The sequence below is a fragment of the Triturus cristatus genome, chromosome 12 (genome assembly GCF_964204655.1).
Source record: "Triturus cristatus chromosome 12, aTriCri1.1, whole genome shotgun sequence".
NCBI classification, from domain to species: Eukaryota; Metazoa; Chordata; class Amphibia; order Caudata; family Salamandridae; genus Triturus; species Triturus cristatus.
In genome coordinates, this window is record NC_140595.1 from 199,948,751 (window position 1) to 199,969,463 (window position 20,713).

Sequence of the window (20,713 nt, forward strand, 5' to 3'; positions counted from 1 at the left end):
CAACATGTACTAATCATTAAGAAAGATCAGATTGGACCTAGAGTGCTGTTGTCCAGATTCAGAACGTACAGTGATCTCCAGCCTTGGTGTCAGAGAAGAGACATGAGAATGCTCATCATTTCTAGCACAGCACTGCTCTTAGGTTCACAATCCTCCACCAGACCACACAAAAAAATCCTAAATTATGCTCTTATATTGCCATGCAATGAACACAAGGTTATGCCCTTCACCCACTTTTACTCAAGTACACAGACTTTCAAATGATTATTGTGGTAAGAAGGCTGTTGTTTGCCCCTCACTTTACCACAATTTACTAATGGCAACTTAGAAATACCTCACTTCATCCAAATGGATAGAGACTCCAAGAGATAGTGGTCAATAGTGACTAACCTCTACTAACCACAAAACAAACGCATCCATGCCAATCTTTCAGAAAAACACTGGTCCTCATCTTCTGAAAAGCTCAGCGTCAAACATATGAAATCCTGAAAACTGAGCGTTGATTAAAACCCAAAAGAAGCCAAAAAATGGTGGGCCTTCTGGTTGGAAAAAGCAATTCTGTGGATTTACTACATTTCCTATTGCCTACAGCACCAAAGTGCCTGGGGTGGGCAGGGATTTGGGATTTAATCAACCATCTACAGACTCTACCTTCAAGCTTTTTTTCCAAAGCTATTACTGGGGGGATGCTAAGAAAATAACGCTTTCCAGGACTTCTTGCATACAGACCAGACCAAATTGTAAAAAAAGATACCTACGTCTTAGCTCCTCATGCCCAACATGACAAGTTTGAGTTGGCACTTTGTGCCTCCCTTGCCTGTTCATTTCCTTGCCATTGCAATTTAAACTGCAACATAAAAATAAAAGCGACTTACTGATTTCCAAACTCTGAAGCAACAAACAGAAAGCCAGTTTTCAGCACGCACATGGCAGCCGCCACAGGGACGGTATCAAAGTACTTCAGTCGGATCTCAGTAACCTGAAAGAAGAAGAAGAAAACAATATGACTTTCCACAAGACACATTTACCAGGGTTAGAAGACCAAAATCTCAATCAGGATACCCATGTAGTTAGGGTACAGAGACAGCATGCTGCTTTGACAGTCTAAGAAGTTACATCCGCTGCTGCTAATCAGAAAGTACTGCACTCTCTACATACTGAAGGTCAGAGAAGAGACATGAGTTCATCATCATTTCTGCAGCAGACCCGACAAGCCTTCAAGACCTGGGCTGGGAGGAAGATGCATCTCCACATTAAGGCAGCCTCACCCTCGTCAAAAGCAATTTTCACTTAAAACACAAAGATGAAAACCAACCCCGCTTCTTCCCCAACAGTCAACAGACAAACCTAGCCAGTTCGCCATGGCACATACCATGTCCTCGTCGGTCTCCAGCGTGATCTTGAAGATGTCTCCCTGTTCAGTCTGGGCCAGGAAGAAGAACATGGATTTCGTCTTGTGGGTAGCAGAGCACACGAACACCATACCTCTCTCTGGGTCGTCCAAGTCATTCTGTGTGTGGGTCAAGAAATACAAAAACAAGAGCGATCTCAGCAAGAGTAGTTAAGCTAATCTTATGCTCAATATAAGCGAGCACTTGTAAGTTTTGAATTATAACGTACGCTTTCATGATACAGCTTAGACAGGATGTTAAATTTAAAAAAAAGAAAATCTTCCAAATACGAATTCAATATTTTACAGTTAGTAAATATATACATTTTAATAAGCATTATACTGAAATGCTGGAACTTTGTGTGAAGCGCACCAGATATTAGCAAATGGAGCTGGTAAAACTACCATAAGTGCAACCCAGAGAAATATTTGGGATCACTAAACATGCTTGTGAACAGTTTTACCCTTAAAAATACAATTGAACCCACCTAACCAAGTCATCAGTCACAACATCCAATCAGATAAACCAGCATCTCCATGGTAAATATCAGAGAAGAGACATGGAATATTCATCACCTTGGATTACTAGAGGTGCGGCCTGTACCCTCCTCACCAAAAATCCTCAACAAGGCCCAGGGGTGCCCATTCAAAATGGAAGAAAAAAAATAAAATCGGTGCATCTCAGTCTCATATTGACCGAATATCGTCAAAGGACTGAGCTCCGTCCTCTACTGGTATCTAAATAAGCCTCTGTTTCATGAACATTAATTCCACATCCTCCCAGTATGATCATACTCGCCCAGATTTAACACAGAGAGAAGAACACCATTAAATAGTAGCCCATAACATTAGACCAGTGCTTTACCACATGCTTCGGTGGTCGTTTTGCTCCAGGGACTGCAAACCACATGAAGCTGCAGATCCTGGAGAAGAGACCTTACACATGCAAAGAGTACCCATCAACAGAAAGTTAAGCTGGGCTCGAGGTTAAGCTGCAGTACATTTTGGATTTCATGACAAATTCAAGATTAACACCGAAGACAGACTTCCAGTTAAAGTGCTCACCCTTCTCCTAGGAATGGGACATCGGATGTCAGGCTGGTCACCAAAGTTTTTGTAGGTGATGTAGTTTTCAGAACAGATCAGCACTCCACTGGGGCCATCTGCACCACCAGGAACTGAGGGAAGGATATAGGGGAAAAGTACAGATTAAGACTCTAAACTCAGCATCCCATGAAACATATGTGTATCTAAATATATCTATACACACACACACACAGACACAGACACACACACACACACACACACACACACACACACACGCACACACACACACACACACACATATAACCGATTATGTAGCATATTAAAATCATCCAAAGAAATGGAGCAGAAAGCATTGCAGGAAATTATTGCTCAACAAGAGTACATGCTTTAAGGACAAATGAGGTTACATTTATGACAACTATTAAAGGAGGGAGCTTTTCTGGTGTGGCTATTAACATGAAATCCAGGGTACAAACGACCTTCAGAACGTAGGGACAGTAGCGTTACAACATGACATAGAAACAGGGCAGAAAACTGAGTTCTTGTAATTACCCGTCACTAAAAAGTTGCCGTGCTCTTCCAGGGGTTCACTGTACTTCCGCACCACATGGTTCAATCCCAGGTCCAACTCGTAGAAAGTAAGAGTTTGCTGGGTGTTTGCTGCTGCCTCACCAGTTGGATCGTTATCTGCCTCCTAAAAAACAAATGAGCAATGTTCCATTAAGACTCCAACAATCTTCCACAAAGCCAGAAGGCTCAACACTTAACTGGAAACTTCAGCATGGCAGAGATTAAGTGACCAAAAACAAAATATAAGTACATGACCAGCGCACTAGTAAGACTAAAACAAGCATTGGCATAGCCAATAGGTCTCGCCTTTGGGACCTTATAAGTATTTAGTTATGCAGCACAATATCCTTGGTGCAACAACATTAACTGTTGCATGGTTAAACACTTATAAGGTCCCAAAGTCAAGACCTATTGGCTATGCCAATGCTTGTTCAATCTGGTGAGCGCCATTTACTTTGAACATTTATACTATGTCACTATCATCGACATAGAAAACAGATATTGGTTCCAACTTTTTGAAAACAGATACACATGGATTAAAACTGAGAGAAAGTGCACACAAAATACATACACGTGAAATAAATTAATAAAATAAGTGGTCATAATAATAACTAAACAATTATAAAAACGCATAGTGCATTTAACATAAATCCATTAACTGCAAAGTGCATCATCGGACCACTGAAATATACATGTGTGACGGGGCGGGATCGGTGAGAGACATGAATCCGATCTAGACTGGTGCACTGCAGTGCATCTCTCTCCCCCTCTTATCTCCTCCCAGCAGAACGATTGGAAGATACAGAATTCAACTTTATTGAAGCTGACAGAGGAAGACGACGTCGGCTCCTTTAACTGGGGCTTCCGGGACGACGAGACCCCACCCCGCCTGACTTCAGTGCGTTCATGACGATAAGGACGGGGGAATCCAGGAAGCGAGTGTGCGTTGACACCGGAGCGGAGGAAGACTCAAGAGAAGGAGCGTTTGTGGTGAGCCGAGGAGAAAGCGAAGACAGCAGAGCAGACCGAGGGACGAGACCATCAGGATCCCGGGCTGGGCCAGGAGGCTAATGTCCCCACGTTTCGCCGAGCCACGCTCCAGGAGGAGCGTGGCTTGCCCAGGTACGGAAAAGGTTCTCAGGGTGGGTTGGGAGGAGGGACTGCCCAAATAGTTAAATGGGAGTTCTAGGACCCTCTCAAGTATCCCTACCTGTTTTCCCTCACAACCGAGCACTAGTCACGCCTTCCTGTGAGAAAGTGGCTCTGTATATACTGTTCCCTAATAGGTACAGGGTGTACAGAGTCCACAGTCCCCCAGGGGCTGATAGAGGCTAAAGTTAGATATAACCTTACTCTCTAAAGTGGTAGCTTGGTCGAGCAGTAAGGCAGTACCAGAGGACAGTGTAAAGCATTTGTTGTACACACTCAGTCAGCAAATGGTCTCACACACTCAATAACTGAACTCTAGGCCAATGGTTTATATATATAAAATATATGCTTGTTTTATTTTTAGAACCACAAAGGGAATAAAAATATACTTTCTCAGAATGAGAGGTTGAATATAAATACTTTTGCAATAAGCAATGGATTTTTGTAAATAGTCACAGTTGGTTGCAATAAACAATCCTATTTCCTAAACATAACAATGCATTGAGCTCAATGGTAAATTCAGGTTATTTGTAATAAATTACTTTTCAGATTACTTTTGGAATTCCAGGTCTGGTTCCTAGATCCAGCCCTGGGACAATATTCAGAATCAAGTGGTGAAAGTCGACTTAATTACTGTACTGATTTTTAAATAATATTTAGCTATTTCAAAAGTTGACACTTGGAAAATATTTCAAAGAAAACATTCAATGGATCTCTATGGCAAGAAATTCAAGTTGCAGGTAGATTGCTTTATCATTACTTTTGTAATCCAGGTCTGGGTACCTAGACTCAGCACTGGGGTCTTTATCAGAAACAGGTAAGTAATTGCGTTTGCAGAAATTGTACGATTTTAAAAGAATATTTCAAGATTGTAGAAATCAACACTTAGAAGAAATTTCACAGAAAAGCAGTCAATGGTTTCCTATGGAAGAAAAATGGGTTAAAGGTAAGTATAGTTGTGGGTACTTTTCAGAGTCAGTGCTGGGCACCAAGATCCAGCACTGGGAGCTCACCTAAGAGCAGGTGAGTAAATTCGTTTTTGGTACTCGGCTGATTTTTGGTGAATATTTTGAGTTTTGAAAAGTTCACACTTAGAAGAATTTCCAAGAAAAAGCCAGCCAATGTAACCCTATGAGGAAAATGAAGTTCGCGGTTTAAGGTTAAGTTCTCGACTGGCAGAGTTGAGGTTCTGGGCATAGACTCAGGGGTCTCCCAGTGTCAGGTAGGTACAGTCAGTTGACCCTCAGCGGTCTCAGGACGGCCAGGTGCAGAGAGAGTTAGGCCCAATGTTAGCCTATGAGGAATAGGGGGGCCTGGTTTGGTGGCTGCTGACTAGCAGGCCACGCGGCTGTGGGAGCTGGGCTCCTGGTCACTCACTCAGGGCAAGTGGGGAAGTAGGCTACTGTAGAGATTGCACTGCCAGGGCCACTCGGGCGGCTGGGTGCAGGGTGCTTTTGAGCCCTCATGCGCTCAATGGAAATCAATGGGAATGTTCCGGTTAGGAAAAAGGCTGCAAGCTCGGGGACAAGGATGCTTCAGGTGCCACCACCACTTCGAGAGGTAAGTTGGGTAGTTGTAGGTTAGGTGGGTACCCCGGGATTGGGCACAGGGGGCCGCAGGGCGCCGCGTGCAGGGGTGCCTTTTGGTGTCGGGAATCTTACCCTCTGATGATCGCGGTTGGGGGGGGGGGGCACCTTGTTCCGAGGCTGCAGGCTTCTTCCGGAATGTCGAGGGGGGTCTTTGGGTGCCGGACTCGGGGTCACAGTCGCCGTGGGGTCGTCCTCAGGGTCTTTGTCCACTCCGGCACTGGCCAGGCTTGGCTGGTGCAGAGTGTGCTGGGTTCGCGGTTCCGGGCTGCTGCCAGGGGTTAGAAATAGGTTTCTGAGTAGAGCCTCTACTCATGGGAGTCCCAGGGGCTTAGAGCCAAAAGGTAGCCAGGTCCTCCGGGGCTTGGTGAGGTTGCTGGCCACGGGAGATGCCGCGCTGGTGCAGGTCCGGGAGTTGACAGGCCGGTAGGGCTGGGGCCAATGCAGTTGGTGTCTTCTTCCCTTTTTAGCAGCTGCAGGGCAGGTCTTTGTTCTTCTTGCTCTTCTTGTAGTTTTTCGAATCTGGAATCTGGGGAAGGAAGGTTCAGGGTGCCCCTAAATACTAGATTTAGGGGCGTTACAGGTAGGTGAAGGTCAGAGACCAATGGGTCCTTGTCCTGGGGTGGGTACACCCCTATCCTGCCTCACTCCTGTGGGAGGGGGGCAGTAGCCTAATCCTGATAGGGTAGGGCCTCCCATCTTCAATATGGCGAAAGCCCGGAGATGTGCTTCACCTCGCCTCCCCCACCTGAGGGGTGGGGTGGGCAGGCTGGCACATCCCCTGTCCTTGTATGGGGTTTCCGGCCAAGCTTCCCACCAGAGTGGGGGGTTGCAGTGGCCTGGGGAAACTCCTAGAGGCGGCAGGCCTTTGAAGCTTCCCTTTGCTCATCCTGGGGGAGGAGATTTATCACCTCACCCAGGATGTGCATTGTTGCAGGCCTGGGAGAGCAGGGGCTCTCCCACCCAGGGGTCCAGCAACGTGTCTGCTGTGTGGCAGCCTGGGCAGCCTCAGAGCAGACGTGGATTGTAGGTTAGTTGTAAGGGGGCATCTCTAAGATGCCCTCTGGGGTGCTTGGTACATTAAATCTCACACTGGCATCAGTGTGGGTTTAATGTGCTGAGAAGTTTGATACCAAACTTCCCAGTCTTTAGTGTTGCCATTATGGTGCTGTGGAGCTCGTGTTTGACGAGCTCTCAGCGCCATGTACTCTTAAATGGCAGCACTGAACTTACAGTGCCCAGGAATGGACCTGGGTACTGTAGGGGCACAGGGCTCCTGCTCCTGTGCCCACACCATGGGCATAAGGCACCCAGCCAGAGGGGTGACTGACATATGCCTTGGCAGTGTGGGTGTTGGGCATGGCACACAGGGATGTGTGCCATGTCGACTCTTCATTCTGTCCTGCACCCAGACACTCAGCCTGCAAAGGCAGTGTGTGTGTGTGTAAGGGTACAGGGCCCCTAAGGGTGGCACAATGAGTGCTGCAGCCCTTAGGGGCCTTCCCTGGTCACAAGGCCCTGGGTACCTAGGGTACCATTTACTAGGGGCTGACATGTGGCCAGGGTTTGCCAATTTGGAGTTTGTGTGTTTAAGGAAGGAACATAGGCCCTGGGCACCTGATTGGCAGGAGTCCAGGGTACACTCAGTCAAAGTACATTCAGCAATTTAGCAAAAAGTGGGGGCATACCATGCAAGAAAGAGGGCACTTTCTCACACTTCCTCTTTAGGTTTGTTTTGAAGAGCACAAGAGTGTGTGGTGCCCTTTCACTCCCTGGTCCCTTTTTGCCGTTATCACAGGACAGCGTCCTGATACCATTATTTTCATCTCTTTCACGCACCATCACCATGGAGGTGCGACAGAATCAACGTACCGGACCCTGGGAGGTGAAACCGAAGACCGTGGGAAGAAGCCGAAGGGTCCCAAGCACGACGGATCCCGCCACCTTTGCCACAGAAAGACTTACAAGCAGGCACAAACGTATATTCGGAAAAATAAAACCTTATCTTAGCAGACCTGGCCTCCGACCTATTACTTCAACCCCGCCACAACATGCAATGTATAGAATTGACAATTGTAGTAGAAATGTATCTATTTCATTATATAAGAGCATCTGCTGTCCTGGTCATACATCTTAAAAAGTTGCGCAAACCCCTTTCGTATAACATTTAAAAATGAAGCATGCTGCGCAAACATGAGGCGTCAGGGAGATAGGATTAAGTACAGCTGATCCCTTAATTAGCATAGAAACCGCTCAAGGCCAAGCCCGTAAAAAACACTCGTATTGAAATAAAATGCATGGCTGCTCAATGCCGAGTTCAATATAAACAAGTAGGCGCAATTGAAGCTTAAGGTCAATAGAACATATGCCAGACTTTCTAAATGTGACACAATGTGTGTTTATGATCTCAAGTGCCGATCCATGAATAGCATGTTGAAACAAGCAGGACTGCAAGTCCCATAATGCCTCATTGGAATCACATGCAAAATGTAGAACAGGCATGGAAAAGTCCAAAGGCATCAATAGTATGAAAAGCGTCCAGACTCAACAACCAAAGCCTAGCCTACAAAGTTATGCTAGTGTTCAGAAAAATCACGTGCCATGCAACACACTATAAGCGAATGCGCAGCTTCACCACTGAACTCCGGACACGGGCGCCGATTGGATTCCGGATGGGAAGGAATGTAAATAAAAAAACACCCTAATAGTGTTAATGTCAAGTGTTCTCTGCTGTAGACGCAGCACGCACGAGAGAGGTGATGAAAGAGAGAGGGAAGACCAAATGAGGGAAGGAGGGATGCAAAGGGAGCTTGAGAGACAGGAAAGGGGGACACTTGAAGGAGAGGAAAGGGGGTAGGAGTAGGGGGATGGGTGAAGAGAGCAAGCAGAAGGGCGCGAAAAGAGAAACAATAGGAAATATGAAAGGATAACCTTTATAGAAACCTCTCACTCGCAGCCCTTTTAGATGTGGGTTCAAGTGGGGGGGGGATATTTATTTTTTCTGGCTACACCCTTGGGTGCCACCAAGAAGGAGAGAGAAACCGAAGCCCTGATTTCTGTTTGACACCGAAGGAAAATGGGGACTGTGACAAAGGTGGCTGCCTCCAAGAAGACAGGAGCCAATAAAAGGTGAGGATAGGTCAGTACGCCTCGCGCATGACGACTTCTGCCCCTGACACTGCTCCACCAGTCTCTTCGACACACCACTTTGATGGCCAATTACAAACTCGCCCCAGTCGGTGTGCCTAGGGGAGGGATATTGACATATGAGAGAAAGAGAAAAAAAACATAAACCGGCACGTTTTATTTAATCAGAGAACGAGACTCATGTTCCCTCGTGTCCAAGGCGCCTTATCTGTGACATCTCACATTAGCTCAAGATACCTCGTTCCACGTTATTTATCATCCCATGCTATATGCTGCATCACTGTGATCCCAAACATGCCTTCCTGTGAGGCAAGCTAGATTTACTGTAGAAGCGGGCGGAGAGATCATCTTTCCAATCCAATCACGCCTGACCTACATGTGGCACTTTCCAACTAATGTACATTTTTAATGCACGCCAGAAATGTAGCCCTACTACAGAAAAACGTGGGATCCACAAAAAATACAGGACGGTTTCTTCTGAAGCGCCGCTCAGATTCCTAGGGAGTTCTGGAAAACAAGCGTGTTGATGTTACGCTTGTACCGCTGCCTCGTGGCATTTCATTGCTCTTACAATTACAAGCTGTCAAAGGCGAAGAAAGCCTCAGAGAAGGGAAGGCTTTCAGCTGTTGTGGACATTGATGTCTACCCTTTAAAGCAGAGGTAGAGTGTGAGATGAAGACATGTGTGCGCGAGACAGTGTACGCAGGCCGTTTGTTATTATTCCAGACTCAAGTTATTAGATTAATGTGCAAGCCACATCTGCCACCTAGTGGCAAATGAATATGCAACATTACATTTTCTAACTGGCTTTAAGTGCGCGCGGCCAGCAAAAGTTAAAGTGATCGCGATCAACGGAGGAAAGACAGATGGCGGCTGCACATGTGCACATGAACGTGCACGCAAGCTTTAGGCCACCAAAACAGCACTTTGAAAACCCACCTACTAAATGTCTCGCAGAGCAGCGCATGCGCTGGCTCAGGCGAGACCTAAAAAAAGGAAGTAGGTAAAGTCCAAATTGGGAGGGTTGGACGAATGAATACCAGGCAAGTAAAAATCATTTTAGATGCAATGTAAATATTTTGCAGACCACGTATTCCTTGGACCTCTGCATCCCTAAATGAAAAGTTTGAACTAGATCAATTTAGTTCCCTTTCTGAACAGGTAAAACAGCAGATGATTGTGCTTCTGAAGGTAAACACTGGAGCATGTGTGTAGTGACAAGAGAGGGTAAAGCACCATCGTGTAGCATGGAAGGAGGAAAGTGCTGTTCTCCAAGGGGAAAAGGGAAATTAGGACCTCATTCTCAATGCACTAGGCAGTTGGTATCTATCCTGCACATACAATATGCTAGACAACAATAGACCCTAGAGATACAACCACACCTTAAACAGAAGCTCAGCCAACCCAGGAATATAGACATCGCTAGAGAGCTCCTCCGACTTACATCTTTGGGTACCATGGTGGTTTTACTACCTCTCACCTATACAGTGGTCGACTAACTGGATTACCATCATAACCCAAACTTTGGCATCTAGAAATTAGATTAGTTATGACAGGGGCTTTGGGTTTGGCTCATGTCCTGAAAAGTAGGAATGGTGCTACCACATTTATTCTTTCTACTCTAACTACAGGGTCGATAAACCACATTCGCCAGGGGTCTGACCTTCCAGGTCCAGGATTGGGCCTTCACCAAGCAGGGGTCACCTCCTCAGAGCACAACCTTCAATACTCCATTCCAGTCACTCTCCAACTCAGGAAGGCATAAAGCCTCTGCTGGACTAACTGCACCCATTCATTGTGTATACTAACATCTAGGCTTGCCCCAGGCACGCTACAAGCCCCTCCTCCTGTTGCTATTGGATAAGTAACTGTAAGGCTCCCCTAATCGGCATCCCTACTATATATCTTTCTAGGAGTCCAACAAGAGACACTGAATACCCACCCCCAAAAGCTCAACAAGACAAGCGATTTCACAGCACACAAACACTATATGTCATGTTTCTTGTGAGGAGCAGCCGACTTAGAATATTTTTCCCATAGGCCCTTATGAGACAAGTTAGTAACAATATCTGAGAAGCTCCCAGCGGCAGTGTGGTTTAAGTCACAGAATCAAGCTCATCAAAAACAATGCAGGTAAAAGCCGGGGACATAATTCTCTATGGGTTTATGTTTTGAGCACAGTTGAACCGTATTGGATGTATACATGAACAGAGCCATCCTTAAGCGGAGCCGGATCACAACATTCAGATCACTACCTTTATTTCCAAGTAATAGGTTTCCCATCTAGGTCTGTCCTATGAAGAATCCTAATATTACAGCTTTCTACAATCCTCTACACAATTATTAGCCCAGGCTTACCTCATAGTCCATTTCCAGACAGGCAAACATGGGGTTCTCAAAGCCCACATCTACTCCAACAACGTGGTAAACCAGGGTGTTAGCCTTGTGTGCTTCCAGTGGGGAGGAGATGGTCAGACGGGCAGCAGCATCTCTGTTTAGAATGTAGACCAGCTTCTGCTTTTCTATGGCACCTAGAAGAAACCAGACATATGAGAAAAACTCCACTTTGGAAATGAAAAAAAATAAATACCTAGACAAATGATTCATTTAAAAATAAGACACAAAAACACATAAGGTGTCAGCACCTCCCGGTTCAAGATACAGTCCTTGCAGCTAATAGCCTATAGGGATTTGTTCAGATAAACTCAGGGATGTTCAGAATCACTATCATATGCATACTTGCCATTAAGACCCCTCTGCCCAAAGAGTCTAGAAAGGAGTGATGACAACATCTAGGAATCGCTGGTGCAATCCCAGACAGCCTTCTGCTGCTGATGTGACAGACCAAACACTAGAATGAATGGAGTCTATCTAGGACGAGGACACTCATGCAATCTACAAATCTGGCTCGCTTTGCCAGGGCATTTGGTCACAGTATTTATGGAGAATATGTCATGGTTCAGAGAGACAAAATGTTCCTACCACTCTGGTACACTCGAGCCAAGACTACCTTTTTTACTACTAATAAACATACACCCACCGCTAAACTGGTAAAATGTTCAGCACAGGTATCTCGGACCATTCATTCGTACAACTAATGATGGGGCAGTGGAGTTGAGGCAGGGGCGAGTTGTGGAAAGTGGATGCTTGGGAGCCGATGGTGAAACACCTAACAGGGACTATACATTGTTTAAGAGAACAAAGGAACTGACTTTAGAATCTACACATTTGAGGCACATAAAACTGTGATGCATGTTCAAGTGGTATCATAATAGATTAGACAAGTCGCAAGTATCAGACATCAACAAAACTCATCCAAAAGAACCAATAAACCATAAACAAATTTCAAAGGTGACAATTTAGATTTAGTCAGGAAAAGAACCTGGCACCAATCTGTTCCCGACACAGCTCTTTAAATGCCGGACACCAGTTTTGGTCCTCAGCTACAACAACTTTTTAACAGCAGCTGAGAGGAAGTTAACATGTTTCAACATGAGCCATTCTAGATGTGGTTATGAAAATAGAAGAAAGGTAAACCGGAACTCCAGCTGCTGACAAGACCACCTGTCTAAATCTTCAACAACTCTATAACTGAATATAGCATGCATGGATCTTAAAAGGCCTGCATGCAGTCGTCATTTGATCTAGAAAAAGCATTTTCTTACGTAGAATATTAATACATATTCAGGGTACAACTGTCAATAGCCACAGTCAACTGGAAATGGTCAGGAAGGATTACTTTGGGTAGGGGAACAGACAGGACTGCCCCCCTTTCCACACTCAATCTAAGCAGATGACACATTTTTCTAGTGAATCCAGAATCCACTATTCCAAAGGTAATGGCGATATTTGAGCAATTTCGAAAATACTCCGGGTACACCACTAACTGTGGCTAACCATCCCTCTGCTCAGTCATGCAATGGCCCTAGCCACATGCACGCCAATACCAAACAATGGAATAGAAATCAACCAGAGCTTGCGTGGTGGGTTGGCAGTGGAAAATACAGCAAAACTAATCTGGGGCCGCTGTTCGAACAGTTTAAGGAGGTCAATGCCCAATGGAACACTACTGGTGTCATTCTTGGTTAGAGCCAAACTATTTAAAATGATTTAATTACCAAACTTCTTACACATTAGGCTGTATTATTTTGCACTTTATCTAGGGAGGGAATGTGCCAACTACGTTACCCAACACCACAATTACAGTCTGGCCCAATTAGTTAAAGAAATACCAAGCTGGGCGGGCACAGCACTGCAGGTGGTGTCCCAGCTGAGTGGATATTGAAGTTAGGTGACTGGATGGAATCTGGCTGTGTGGAATCTACAAGCGGAGAACAACTTGGCAAACTGACCATTTTAAATATTTACAGTTAAGTCATGCTCTTGATTATCACACACCACACTGGGAGGAAATACAAGATCATTCATTTCTGGAAGCTAGGAGTATAAATGGAGAAGATGGAAAGGAAGGAAATATAAAATATCTACACAACAATTATGACTAACCCAGACATTGTGGGTTTTAAGAGGCAGGGACGTAGGTCAAATGAAGGATGAAGGTGCACTATCTAGTTTTAGACTGCCAACACTCAAAATGACATAGCAAGCCGGTGAGAAACTGATAATTGCTAGATAGCCACAATTAGTCAAGAAGGGTGGACTGGTGAATGACAATGGAAAAGTTGATGCATTAAGAAAGGGGTTACCGGAAAAAGACATATGGGGAGCAAGAAGTGACAGCTATAGAGTCTTATACACTTAATGTCTCTCCGTTACTGAAATGGTTTATGTGCCGAAGCACTGATGATGGGCAAAGAGGTGACCCTTAAATTCCAGGTGTTTGAATGAAAGATTTGAGCAAGAATCAGTACTGCTTTACATTGAACTGTCTACCAAAAATTCCAGTTTGACCAGTGTAGACTTGGTCTCCAACATTTTTGTAGGTGCTTCACTGATTTTTGGTGAGGCAGTTTACAGAAACTAGCACTTCATCAAACATGATCTATGTGGCATGTTTGGAGTGTGTCTTACAGATAAAACAGTAATAACATACACACACACACACACTCCATTGTTCAACCATAACCACAGATTAGGAAGTAACCATGACTTAAAGGTGCAATATCTTCAAAGTGCATGGGCTAGAAGGCTGAATTTGTTGCAGAATCTGAGCTGTGAGCTACATCCAATGGGATCTTGCCATCTGATGGTGGTGTGAAGGTGCAAGGCCTTCAGATCACACTGGGACTTAGATGGGGCAGATATGGGCATTCTAAAGACGTAGGAAAGATCATAAATGCTACTGCCTCTTCTATAACTAACAAGTAACGATGGCAAAGAGTTGCCTGTGGTCTTTGCCTTGCTCTCAAAGCCATATGGGCTGCAGAAATCATGCAGTTCCTATTCAGTCTTGGGTTCCTCAAGGGATTCCTCAAGTAATTGTCGGTGAACTGGACTGAGTACAGATCTTGAGGGTCAGGAGTCAGCTCCTCACTTCACGTAGGAGTACCTACAAACCGCTTCTCACTTCGATCACAGCAACAAAGGTTTCCATGACCCTAGGCATTGTCCAGTGTGGACGTTCACCAGAATATATTCTAAATCAGAAACTGTCCATCTAGAACAAAGGTGAATGAAGTCCATGTGATGTAACATTTACTGGCTCAAGGGAACAAGAAGCAATCTACCTAAAACAAGCTGCAGGCGAAACGTAATTTTTTACTAGGTTTAAAACGTTAAGCTCTCTCTCAATCAGGCTGATGTGCCCTAAGCATCATATTTTTGTTGGATCATGCCAGCTCGGACTTGTTAGCATGTGGAGGTCTATTATTTCCATCCATGCCCAAGTAGTAACGCCATTTTGTTAGGACATAGCCGTCACAGGAAACAAGATGGGAAGTTTAAGTGAGGCAGGACAAACTCGCACTGGACAAATAAAGGGATGGCGACATCCATGCAGTAAACAGCGAAACCCAGGTTTTTCTTTGGAGGGGGAGAGGGCAGTACAAAGGCATGTAAGCCATCATATCCAGAAACTGCAGGGAGATACACATCTTACACGGGTATGCAGCTTAAGGCACCTCTTAGTCGGTGTGGAATCACTACTTTGTATGATCACATTGTGAAAACTGCAAAACCATCTTGCCATTTACTTGGTCTCACTGAGAACTGTGTTCTAGACTGGACACAGGCTACCACGGCCTCTTGTAGGCCTGTTTAAGCAGACTGTAAGACTATTCTTTGGTGGGTATATGGACGTGTTGCTTTTTGGATCAGGTGAATTTTTAAGGCCAGACATATCTCAGAATGCAGGATGTGGTGAACATCTCAGTATGGCACTTCTATCCCACTGACTAGGGTGTTTACAACCATCATTTTAAGACCTGATGATTCATGACCTCTGAAAATACTCAAACACTCTCCCTTTAGGATAAAATTGGTGTAAGTGACTGAATTAGTACTGTCAGGGAGGGTTCCCACCAAAGTAGTAATCTTGAACCAGGTAGAATACAGTTTCATGGAAAAAAACTGGGCTGAAGCCCGCCAGCAATGTCACAAACCAACAGGTTTAAAGTATGTAAGCTGCATCAAACCACCATTAAAGAACGAAAGAAGTAAAATTCTCAAACATATTTAGCAAAACATTATTAAAACAGGATCAAATGACAAAAAAAAGGGTAAATAAACCAGGACTAGCGATTTTTTAAGGACTGTCAAACAGCTCTATGGGTCTATGTACATTACAAAAAGCAACTACCAGAGCCCACTCTTGTGCCAAAACGAAAAAAGCCATCTGCAAACTGTCCTGCCTCACACAGGTATGATGTCAGGGTCAGTTACATTTCAGGCTGACCCTCTCATTGCTCACACACCACTCAGGCTGGTAAAGATCTTTCTCAGTCATTCTTGAAGTTCAAAAATGTAGAGGAATCACTTACCAGATACCGAAGCACAGAGAGCAGAAGGAGGCAGGCTCAACACTCTTCAGCCAGGGCTAATCACACGCACCAGTTTCCACTTTGCTGCAAATCTGATAGGCACCCTCAAAGACTGACAGGCACGTCTGCTCTCTCTACACACTTCCCTTACTTCACATTCCAAGGCAGACGACAGGTTAGTATCTTTACCCTGCCTTCTTTGTGATGATCTCTGGGCAGCTAAGGAACAATGTTTCTCCAGGAGAGCTATATCACAACTTGGGAGCCAAACTGGTGACATTACAGTCACTGGAATAGAGAGAGACTTGCAAATAATGATTTAGTCACTGTTTAGGCTTCAGGTAAAACTTAACAAAAATATTTAAAAAACTCATAACTGAAGTGTATCTACCAAAAACTTACATTCACCCTTGTATTAGATTTCAGAAAATGTTCTCTGTACCAGCTTCCCAAGCCAACCTAGGAGAAAAAGTGACTTATTCTCAAGCGGGTTTTTGCAACAGTAGAAAGCTACCATACATAGCGAGGCAACTGCGGGGACAGGTCAACCAGATTTAGCATGTTCCACTTTCACCCATTACACACCCGGGTCTTGTGGGCTCCAAAGTACTATTTAGGGGTGTCTTAGTTAGTGTTAAAAGTAAGCTTTTCTATGTGTCAAAATGGCTTACTATGATAGGATGGCTGCAATTTTTTTTATAGTTATTCAAGGTTGCACTAGGAGAACTATAGCCAAACTTTCAACAATGTGTGGTGTAAAGCCAAACCACTTCTCACAAATTGTCTGACCTTTATGTCAGTGGTACACTTTCACAGTCATTTCACTATGACATTAAAGAGCAAACAATGTCAAACAGACAACCACTGCCACTATATGTAAGGCTCCCAAGCAAATGCACTCCGACAGGTCTCCTGGAGTCAAATATTAGTTGAAAAATTAGGGGCAAACCACTGCAAGAGATGCGTTTCTTACACTAGGCTTTGCAGCTTAGATACTTTAATATTGGTGCTGAATGCATAATTGCTTTAAATACATTTGCTGTTGGTTCTCAGCCCCCTGCCAACCCTTTTGATTTTCTGTGGATGTGTAGGAAGACGGCTCTGTATATTCTATACCAAAGTAAGTTATAGTGTGCAGAGAGTCTAGTGAATCCCCAGAGGCTTACGGAGGCTCAAGTAGATAATGCTAAAAGCGCTGTGTTGAGCATTTATTGTACACATTCAGGCAAAAAAATGATTGGACACACTCAAACACTGAATCCAGACCGTTTGTTTCCTATAAAAGGTGTTTTGGTTATTTTATTTCCAGAACCAAGAAATTGCAGGTAAGTAACAGTTTTCAAAGCAGTAATACTTTAAAAAATGGAGTAGGATTTTTTTTAAAAGACAAAAGAAATGCTTTACAGTCTTAGAAATACTTTTGTATTTTTCAATCCGAAACCATAGTACTTAGCAATGTAAAAGTTAGACAGTCGTATGCAATAGATAGAATGCAATGGAATCCTATGGGAGGAAAACAGCGTTATGTATTAGCAGGTAAGTACCCGAATTACAATCCCAGTCTTTGGGGGTTTTAAATCAACACTGGGCAAGGTTCAGTTTACGATCGGAACTGCACCTCCATCAATGTGAATTGATGGACACTGGGGGCACCTCGAAGAGGCACGGTTTGCAGGTAAGTACCCGCAGTTTCAGGGCACAGGCCCTGGAGGTTAAGATCAGCACAGGGAGGGGCACAAGGGAGCACCAAAGCTACACAATCAGCAGCACAGGGACGGCCTGGTGCTGGGTGTAAAAATCAGCATTGGGCGCCTTATGAGTTTCAATGTAGGTTCTCTGTGGAACAAAGAGGCTGCAACCTCAGACCAGGAGGCTGGTTGAAGGTGACCACCGGCATGGCAGGTAAGTTGAAGGGCTGGTGGAGGTCGAGGCACCGTCGGTTGGGCTCCCCAAGGCCAGAGGGTTGAGGATGCAGGGGTACCTTTCGGTGTCAGATCTTATTAGTTGGCGATGGTCGCGGTCAGGGGGACCCTTCATGTACAGGCTGCAGGCAACTTCATGGGGTCCAGGAGAGGCCAGCCACAGATGGTGTCTAGGTCAGGATCGCTGGGGAGACTTCACAGGACAAGTGAGCCACTCAAACTCGAGCCGTGGGCGTTTGAGTGCAGAGTGGGCAGGGGTCACTGTTCTGCCTTGATACGGAAACCTTGAAGATGGGTGTTTTTCTGGACAGGGCTGCTGTCCTCGGGAGATCGGTCTTGGTTGAAGAGTGACAGTCTTTCTGGGGTTCTTGACAGTCGCTGGCCACAGGACAGGCGTAGTCTTCTTTACAGGGTCTTTCAGCACGAGACAGGCGGGAAGGGCTAAGGCCAAATCAGTGGTCGTCTTCCAGGTTCGGTTGCACGGCATCTTATTAGTCCTTTTCTTCTTGGGTCACAGGAATCCGATGATCAAGGTTCAGGGGTGGTCCTAAATACTGAATTTAGGGGTGTTGCATGTACTGGCAGATAGCAGCCAATGGGCTACTTACCTTTAGGGGTGACTATACCCTTTGTATGTCTCCTCCCTGGGGAGCCGGCATTTCCCTAACCTGATTGGGTCTAATCCTTCCATTCAAGATGGAGGATTTCCCGACTACTAATTTTCCCACTGACCTTGCCGCCAAAAGTGGGGCTTGGTCAAGGGGGTGGGCATCTCCACTAGCTGGAGATGCCCAGGTTGGCATATCAAAGGGGAAGAAGCCTTTGAGGCTCACCGCCCTGAATGCTGTTCCTGCTTGGGGGTAGGTGTGAAGTATCTCCAACCCAAGCAGCCTTTCTCCCTGACCCACGAGAGCACAAGGGCTCCAACCTCAGGGTGTCAGAAACATGTCTGTGTATGGCAGGCTGGTGCAGAACAGTAAGCTTGACACAAGGAAATTGATTGTTTCTCAGGGATCATTGCTAAGATGCCCTCTGGGTGCATTTTGTAATAAATTCAACACTGACATAAATGTGAGTTTGGTATGCTGAGGAGTTTTATACCAAACTCCTTAGCATTCAGCGAAGCCATTATGGAGCTGTGGAGTTCGTAATGACAAACTCCCAGCCCATGTACCCAATATGGCTTCACTGCACTTACGTACGTGAATAGCACAGACACTGGAGGGTCACATTGCTCATGCAGCTATGCCCCCACCTGTGGGATAGTGCACCCTGACATAGGGATTTGAGGCCTGATGGAGGGGTGACTTACCTATGCCACAGGCAGTGGTTTGTGGGCATGGCACACAAGGATGTGTACCATGTTGACTCTTAGATTTTGTCTGCACCAAAACAAACAGTCTGCAAAGACAGTGTACATGTGTTTGGTGAGAGGTCCCCGAGAGTGGCACAATACATGCTGCAGCCCTTAGAGACCCTCTCTGGTCACAACGACTTTGGTACCACTGGCATCTTTTACAAGGGACTTACATGCAAGCCAGCGGTGTGGCAATTATGAAAACAAAGGTACAGTTTTGGGAAAGAACACGGGCATCGGGAACCTGATTGGCATGGACCCAGTGCACACTCAGTCAAAGTGAATCAGATATCAGGCAAATGGTGGGGGTAACCAAGCAAAAAGGGGTACTTTCCTAAAGGATGTATCTAATTTGTAGCTGATAACAGTGCTCATCCTCTTTGAGGTTTTGTACTATGTGGAACAAAGAGTTTATTGTATGTTATTCACTGTGTCGTGATTGTTCAGATACCCTAATGCCTAGAGAAACTATAACTGTTCAACTTCACCACACTGGGCAGAAAACTGTCAAAGGGACTAACCAGATTATCCAAGCAGAGTGCAACAGCATTGGCAGCCCTGGAAAACCAGTGGTTAAGCATGTAACCCACACAGGATTTTGCCCAGTAACCCCTAGAAAACACCCAACAGTCTGTGCAGCATCTTTGTCCAAAGACGATACTACAAATGAAAACAAACAAGTGAATACTCATAGAAGTACAAACAACTTACTGATCATTACTGCCCTGCCCTTTGGGTCAACTGCCAAGAATTGGCCAGGAACAATCCTGCGGCATCCACTCTTGCCAAACGTCTCCTGGTGGATCTTCTCAAAGATGTTTTTGGAAGGCTGGTACTCAAGGATCACGATACGGCCAGAGTCACTGCCTACCACAATGTAATCCTTGGTTCCACCTGTGAGGCGGAAGGCCATGAGAGAGCGGATGATCCCAAACACCTCAACTGTCAGGAGAGTGTGCACCTTCCCCGTGTTGGCATCAGGACGCAGGAGTTCCAGTATCTTTCCTCGGGACACAACAATTTCTTGCAATTTGGTTCCTAAGATAAAGCAGACAGCATAAGAGTTCCTTCTATTGCGATATCCAACACGAAAAATGTTTTTCTTCAATGATGGCCAAACACTCCTGTAGTGATGTCTACAACATACCTCCACAAAAAGTGCTCAATTTTACATACATGCCAGAACCCATATGATATGCAACTCTTTGTGGAGAATTTGGAGGGTCTGTTAAATTGAAAGGGCGAGGGCAAAAGTGGTCCAAACAATTTTGGTTGGATGCTGTTAAAATAATAGACCTGCACCTCTGAGCTACAGATTTTGAATCTATTGTATTCCAGGCAGCTGTGTATTTGAAAGGAATTGCGGAAAGATAGGGAGGGGATCAATGCAGTGTTACTACAATAAAAACATTAAGTGAACTATGCTTTCAAACATGAATTAATTTCATGGTTTATGAGATGGGAGACCACTTTACGGACTTTTCCACGGCCTCCTTCATCATGTCATCTAGGTGTAATTTCCACTTTATATCCATCTACACCGAAGGGCACAGGTTAGATGGTGCATTATATGTTATGTTTCAACTCCATGATGAAAACAACGTTTC

The 20,713-nt window shown here is 45.0% G+C and overlaps 1 protein-coding gene and 1 non-coding gene across 3 annotated transcripts in view; both read right to left on the reverse strand.

The window, feature by feature from the left end:
• Nucleotides 1–20,713, reverse strand: part of SF3B3 (splicing factor 3b subunit 3) — a 152,371-nt gene that overhangs the window by 116,773 nt on the left and 14,885 nt on the right. Inside the window, exons 3-9 of one of the 2 annotated variants that reach the window (XM_085640009.1) lie at nucleotides 19,818–20,144; nucleotides 16,230–16,286; nucleotides 11,248–11,420; nucleotides 2,990–3,131; nucleotides 2,456–2,568; nucleotides 1,373–1,510; nucleotides 876–979 (exon numbers count right to left, since the gene is read on the reverse strand). In XM_085640009.1, coding sequence (XP_085496135.1) covers nucleotides 876–979; nucleotides 1,373–1,510; nucleotides 2,456–2,568; nucleotides 2,990–3,131; nucleotides 11,248–11,277 — 527 coding nt within the window. In that variant the 5' untranslated portion in view covers nucleotides 11,278–11,420; nucleotides 16,230–16,286; nucleotides 19,818–20,144. The remainder of the gene's footprint in view (nucleotides 1–875; nucleotides 980–1,372; nucleotides 1,511–2,455; nucleotides 2,569–2,989; nucleotides 3,132–11,247; nucleotides 11,421–16,229; nucleotides 16,287–19,817; nucleotides 20,145–20,713) is intronic. The other variant, XM_085640008.1, reaches the window with a different exon arrangement.
• On the reverse strand, nucleotides 43–128 carry LOC146773058 (small nucleolar RNA SNORD111). Its single transcript, XR_014974895.1, has one exon. It is a non-coding gene; the product is annotated as a small nucleolar RNA SNORD111 (small nucleolar RNA).